This window comes from Paroedura picta, chromosome 16 (genome assembly GCF_049243985.1).
Source record: "Paroedura picta isolate Pp20150507F chromosome 16, Ppicta_v3.0, whole genome shotgun sequence".
Lineage (NCBI taxonomy): Eukaryota > Metazoa > Chordata > Lepidosauria > Squamata > Gekkonidae > Paroedura > Paroedura picta.
In genome coordinates, this window is record NC_135384.1 from 10,430,154 (window position 1) to 10,437,474 (window position 7,321).

General features: G+C 39.3%; 1 protein-coding gene across 1 annotated transcript; it reads left to right on the top strand.

Moving 5' to 3' along the window:
* The first annotated feature begins 767 nt into the window (after window positions 1-767).
* Window positions 768-6,532, top strand: LOC143825163 (vomeronasal type-2 receptor 26-like). The gene is made up of 6 exons (XM_077313189.1): window positions 768-1,135; window positions 3,192-3,483; window positions 3,575-3,850; window positions 4,646-4,873; window positions 5,079-5,205; window positions 5,634-6,532. The coding sequence occupies exons 1-6, from the start codon at window positions 768-770 to the stop codon at window positions 6,530-6,532; spliced, it is 2,190 nt and encodes a 729-aa protein (XP_077169304.1).
* The last annotated feature ends 789 nt before the right edge of the window (window positions 6,533-7,321 follow it).

Sequence of the window (7,321 nt, forward strand, 5' to 3'; positions counted from 1 at the left end):
AGTTTGAAATTGATTTCCTGATGGCACTGACACAATAAATAACAAAAACCTCTTTTAAGTTGTATTTGATAACTTTTTCATTAGAACTGCATGAGAACTAAACAGGGCTCTGATGATCAATTGTATTCGCTTCCCCCATTCTCCTTTACGGTAGCTTTCTTTCAAATCCTACCCTTCTCCATTGTTACATTTTTAATGCACTGTAAATATTCTTCCCTAATATCTAGCCAGTATGATTCTACATATTGCCTCCCTTGCTGCAGATCCTGCCCTCTGCTGCCAATAGAAACAGCCCCCTGCCCTCGTTCAAGTGACTCTGCACATATTTTAACTGATTTGCATCATTTTCTCATTTGCCATTTTTTTCCAGCATATTCAGATCTTGTTGATCTTCTGGGGTGTTTGGTACTCCTCCAAATCTGGTCTGATCTGGCAATCTATGCATAATACTGGAACTTATTCCTTATCTTCAACTAATTACTCCATTATTTCGGTGGGGGTTTTTAATCTAAAAAAAATCTTTTAAAAAGCACAGTAGTGAAAAATCCGGTATCAAAAAGCCATAACCAACATAATGCTATTCTTTGATATTAATAATGCTATAGATTTCAGAATGGTCTTTATCAAATGTCCTCTGAAGAGATAGAATTTATTTACCCTTGGAATTGTAAAAAAATGAGCAGAAATCTTTAAATATCTTTTTATATTCTTTTAATATATTGATCTAGTTGAATGGTCAATACAATCATATAATGTGAATACCAATTATGAATTCTAGATCAGGAGCAGCAGGAAGACATTTCCTTCTATATCAGGTTTTAATCCAAAGAACCAACAAAGTCATCAGCCGCATGAGGAATAACATGGTGGATGGGGAAGCAGTTGTCTGCATCTGGAAAGGAAGTCTTGTCATTGAGATGCTGCTGTTGCTACTGCTGCTGGTGCTACCATGTAATATAGTGTGTTGGATGTCCTCCATTAATTGCTCCATAAATCATGACCCCTTTCCCATTCCTCACAACTTTTATCAACCAGGAGACCTTCTTATTGGTGGGATTGCCTCTCAAGTTCTTTACTTCAATAACCCACCATCTTTCCTAGAACACCCATCACGTATGGTGCTTGATGAACCTGGGTAAGGATTTCGATTTTGTTTCCTTGACTTAATTTGATCACTCTGTTCCATCAGTGAGCTGGGATTATTGTACATTTTAATTGATCTCACTGTTTGCAACTGGACCAATTTTTACTTTTATCAGTTTAAATGCCGAGTCTCTTGTTCCTTTAAACTTTAATGTTTGTTAGTGCCAGATAGGGCACTGATAGCTTAGTTTGGTGTAGGTGGGAGAATTCACTATTTTCATGACCTTAGCCTCCATAGATAGGGAAGCATCAAAAATCATACCCAGATTCCTGGCCATATGTGCTGTTATAAATTGAACTCTTTCCAGGCTGGGAAGGTGTTCTTCTTGTTCTGGACCCTTCCTCCCCAAGGACCTCATTCTTCGAAAGTTTTAGCTTCTGATGACTACCTCTGAGCCCACCCTGTTTCAATGAGCTGAAAGCTGGGTCTGTTTGCCTGGTTTGGTACAGCCAATAAACACACTAGGAGAAAACCTTCCTCTGTTGTTGCTTCCCCCCCCCCCCTTTTGTTACAAGTAAGTGTCAGAATACACTGAGTGGAACTGTCAGATTTCAAGAAAGGCACATAATGGCACACATTTCCATGGCCAAACTGAATATTTACATTTTGAATTCTGGTTCCATAAGTAAGAAACAAATCTATCTATTAGCAACATATTTTCTTCCATCAACCCCATCAAACTGTATGCCTTTTAAAAAATTATTTGTGAATCACCATCTTTAAGGCACTTTTAGGCAAGGATTGCAACTCAAGTCCAATGGATGGTTACTGCGTGGATCCATAAATTTTGTTCCTGTATAGAAATCATGAAACATCTGTCCTTTATTCACTATTTTGAACCCCAAATGTGTTGCTACATCTGTTTTCTCTTTAGACACAGTAGAGAGTCACATGTGCCTGCTGATTCTTGTATCTTGACCTCTCTCCTCCACCTCTTCGCTGCTCTAAGACTTCTGTGACAAAAGATGAAACCAACTGTAGACTCCTTGATTTTACAATAAAGCATCTCAATCTGAGGCTGGTTTGACTCTGGGTTTAATGCTAACACCATTTTTGGCAAGGAATACATGTGATTAGGCCTGAAAATTTGGTTGGGATTATTATAGATTTTAATTGATGTTACTGTTTCCAACTGATAGACCAATTTTTTTCTTTGATCAATTTAAATGCTGAGTCTCTTGTTCCTTCAGACTTTAAAATCTCTTATATTGTTTTGAGCTCTGATGGTATTCATACAACTTAGCATAAAGTAGTGAATGATGCATAAATGGCTGGCATGTTAAAAACTGAGGAAGTCTGATGTTGTATGAGAAAGGATACTGAGCAAAACAAATAACAATGAGGTTAAGTGGGGGGGGGAAATGAAAACTGCATCCACATCTAAGGCAAAGAAAAACTATCACAAACTTCAATATCCCCCAACATGATTACAAAGAGAATAGACTTGCAGGAGGGCAATATGAGATGGAATAAAATGGGGCACACCAATGTTGGGGATAAAAAAGGGTACAGCTTTATTATCCCCCCACTATGGGATGATTGGCATAGAATGGGAGAGAGAGTTTGACCTAGCATTCAGCAGACTGCACCAACACACTGCAGATTCCAGAGATGCCCTGGGGATCCACACATTTGCCAGCTGGGAGAACAGATCCCCTTGCCTACTGAACCCCACCAATAAGTGAATTAGCCTATGTGGGGTAGCCAATAGGCACCAACCTCATTTGACTTCTCCTAGGCCACCTAGCATAATGTGACTCTAGCTTCCCAGCTGGTAAAGTCATTCTCATTTATGTGCCACTGCTTAAGGAGGTCCTGAATCTTAGGGAATCCAATCGCACACTTGACATCTGACAATAGTCTCCATCCCATGAAAACACCTATGAAAAATATTGACTGTGGAACGTACACCACAATGTGGTGTATTTATGCAAGCCAAGTATTTCCTAAAGGCAAGTCTAATGAAACTAATTCATAAATTAGAAGATCATTTGGGAAGATGAACAATGTAAATGAAAATTTGATTTTTAAAATCTCTACTTTGCAGGTCAATAACAAAAAACTACCAGCACATTTTGGCCTTGGCATTTGCTGTAAAAGAGCTGAATGAGAATCCCAACTTCTTACCAAACATCAGTCTGGGGCTCTACATCCTCAACAGCTACAGCCTGGGAAGGATGACTTTTAAGGCCACCCTCAGCTTACTTTCTGCCCAGCAGAAGCTGGCCCCTAACTTCAGCTGTGATAACCGGCAGAAAGTCATAGCTGTCATAGGAGGGCTTTTGTCTGACACCTCTGCTCATATGGCCTCAATCCTGAACATCTACAAGACTCCTCAGGTAAGCTGCAAGCATGGAGGGGACATAGGGTTCAAAATTCTAGCAAATCATTGAATGTTCTGATTTCATTCATTCGACATTTCCCCCCCAGCTTACTCATGGGTCATTTTCCCTTGCAAAGGCTGACAAACAACAATTTCTGTCCATATATCAGATGGTGCCTGATGACACCTATCAGTACAGGGGAGCTATAAAGTTACTTCATCATTTTAGATGGACGTGGATTGGCCTCCTGGCTATCGATGATGACAATGGGAACCAGTTTTTGCAGAGAATAGTACCTCTCCTCTCTGAGAACAGCATTTGTTTTGCATTCACATACAAATTACCCAAGATGACTTACCTAAAAGAGATTGCAGAACTCCTTGTAAATCAGGCTGAATGGTACCCAGTTCTTATGGATGGAAAAACCAATGTATTCTTTGTGCATGGAGAAACTCCAACCATGATAGTTCTAAGGATCTCATTTTATTTAGCTTCATTCACTTTATTTCCACCTCTGAATAAAGTGTGGATAGTTACATCACACTGGGACTTTGAGTCATTCTCTGTCTTCAGGATTACAGATACAGACACCCTCCATGGTTCCTTATCATTTACCGTTCATTCTAATCAGCCTCCTGGATTTCAAGAATTCCTCCAGACCGTAAGACCTTCCTGGGCTGGAGGAGATGGTTTCATTCAGAACTTTTGGGAGCAAGCATTCAGTTGTTCATTAACACATGATCAAGAGGATATGAAGAAAACCTGCAGTGGGGAGGAGAAAATGGAGAGCCTTCCTACTCCTTTGTTTGAAATGCAGATGACTGGCCGCAGCTATAATGTCTACAATGCTGTCCATGCTGTGGCCCATGCTTTGCACGATATCCACACACATGAATCCAAATGCAGAAAACATGTTGAAGGTGGGCAGCTGGATGTTCTGAATATACAGCCATGGCAGGTACAGTAAATATTCCACATGGTCATCAAAGGTAGCTGGAATTCTTCTCTTTTCCCTTTTAATAAAAACATTCCATCCTGCGAACAAGATAGCAAATGCTTATATGTTTGTGTTGTCTTAATTGTTTGTTACCTCATAGCATTTGATATTTTCTTAATCGGGATGAAAATTTTTCAGCATTTTAACTCTTCTTTCTGTTTTATTTCATTTTCAATCTAGTTACATAACTTTTTAAGGAGAATCCACTTCAACAATAGTGTTGGAGAAACCATTCGTTTTGATCAAGATAGAGAATTAGTTTCGGTTTTTGATGTCACCAATTGGGTGACCTTGTCAAATGGGTCCTTTGCTAGAGTGAAAGCGGGACAACTGGATCCTCAAGCACCTTCAGGCAAAGAGCTGACTCTGGCAGAGGAAAGAATTGTGTGGCATAAAAGCTTTAACCAGGTGAGAGAAGGAGACCATCATTGAGTCAGCAAGGCAACCCCTATTGTGCAAACAAAAGCAACATTTAAATGACCAATATCTAGGGGAGGATTACATCTTTCGGTGTTTATGTTCATATATATATCAACTTTTTATGTCATGATAGAATCAGACCATTTTTATCATTAACAACTTGGTGCTAACCTCCCTTTCTATTTAAGGATAGGTCCTTCCCATTTCTGTCTGCAATGAACCATGCCAGCCTGGCTACAGCAAAACAAAGAAGGAGGGAAGTAAATTTTGCTGCTATGATTGTACTCCCTGTCCAGAAGGGATGATCTCTGGCCAGAAGGGTATGAGGCCTGTTATGAAATATACTGGTAGAACCTGCAGGAAGAATTGGAAAAGCTATATTATTCTGCCATTCAGGGATAAGAAAATGCAGCTTTCCTTGACATAGAATTAAATACTGTCATTTCCCATATTCAGGGACTATGATCAGGGCTGTGTTCTAGCAACTTCTCTTAATTTGGATATACATAAAATCATAGCCCGTAAATACCCACCACTTAGAACAAATATACCTATTCTATGTACCTCTCCAGACACCAAAAGGCAATAGCTACACCATTATTTGAAACCATTTACATTTATGTAGTAAGGAGGACTAGAAATAATAGGAAGAAGTTAAATGCATTAAATTCTAGCTCATTTCTTCATTGTCGCTTAGATACTTGTCACAGTTTGAAATACTGAATCATCTTTTTTTTTATTCCTTCAGACATGGATAATTGTGTCAAATGTCCAGATGATCACTATTCCAGTGATGGCCATCAGGAATGCATTCCCAAGATCCCAACCTACCTTTCTTACAAAGAATCTTTAGGGATCATCTTAGTTACCTTGGCTGTAACTTTCTCTCTGGTCACAACTTTGGTGCTTGGAACATTCATGAAATACAAAAATACTCCCATTGTCAAAGCCAACAACCGAAGCCTCTCCTACATTCTCCTCCTCGCCCTCCTCTTTTGCTTCCTCAGCTCCTTGCTGTTTATTGGAAAACCAGGGAAGGTGACCTGCCTTCTGCGCCAAACATCCTTTGGCCTCATCTTCTGTGTGGCTCTTTCTACTATCCTAGCCAAAACCATCACTGTGGTCCTAGCCTTCATGGCTACCAAGCCAGGGTCCCACATGAGGAGATGGGTGGGTAAAAAACTGGGCAATTCTATTGTCCTTTCTGGATCATTAATTCAGGTACTTATTTGTACTGTTTGGGTATGCATTTCTCCCCCATTCCCTCAAATGAATATGCATTCCCAACCCAAGAGAATCATTCTGGAATGTAATGAGGGTTCTGCTACCATGTTTTACTCTGTCCTTGGCTATCTGGGCTTTCTGGCCAGTATCAGCTTCACAGTAGCTTTTCTTGCCAGGAAGTTACCTGGCAGTTTCAATGAAGCCAAGTTCATCACTTTCAGTATGTTGGTCTTTTGCAGCGTTTGGTTTTCCTTTATTCCAAGCTATTTGAGCTCTAAAGGAAAATTCATGGTAGCTGTGGAGATCTTCTCCATCTTGTCCTCTGGCGTTGGCTTACTGGGTTGCATCTTTTTCCCAAAATGCTACATCATTTTGCTGAGGCCAGAGATGAACATTCGTGAGCAGATAATTAGGGTCATGTGACTATTCCTGCCCTATTGTTATGGATACCAAAATTTGGGCTTAATGAATATTACTGTAATGAATGTTTCAATACTCTTCAAAGGATGCTGTTTCTGTGACAAGAAACATTCTCACAGCAAAAGAGGCTTCTTGGTCCTCTATGTATTTAGAGGAATTCTAATCTTGTTCAAAAAATTGGAACTTCGTCCTTCCTTTTCTGGATATTTTCTTCAAATGGTTTTTTGTACACTTTGATTAAGTATTTCTCCGCCATTCTCTACAAACAACTGCTATTCTATAGTAATTCAGTCGACATGCTCATAATTTTACAGTTTCCTTTTGTTAGTTTATTTAACACCCAAACCATTCCTTTATCTTCCATTGACTTCCTTGATGCTCTGAAATGAATCCATGTAATCATATGGATCTCAAATAATATATCTAGTCAGATTTCAGGCCAAGAATTATATGTGTAAAATTTTGAAAAAGGGTTGCATGCACTGGATACCTCTGTCCTTACACATTTTTACACAATCCAGGGATGGTCAAACTGGGCTCTCAGTAATCATCTATCTCCTGCTATTTATTATTGTACACTTTGCTGCACAGAGACCTGATAGATTGCTTCTATCTGCCATTTAGATCCCTACACTTGATAACTGAAGCCCTCTTTCCTAATAGATTCTACATCTCCTCTACCCTGTTCCCTATTTTCCCAACATTTATACTTCTAGAATAATGGTAACTCTTAAAAATTGGAATATACGAGTAGCTCTAATTGATTTCTTGATGTTTTTATGACATTGTCAA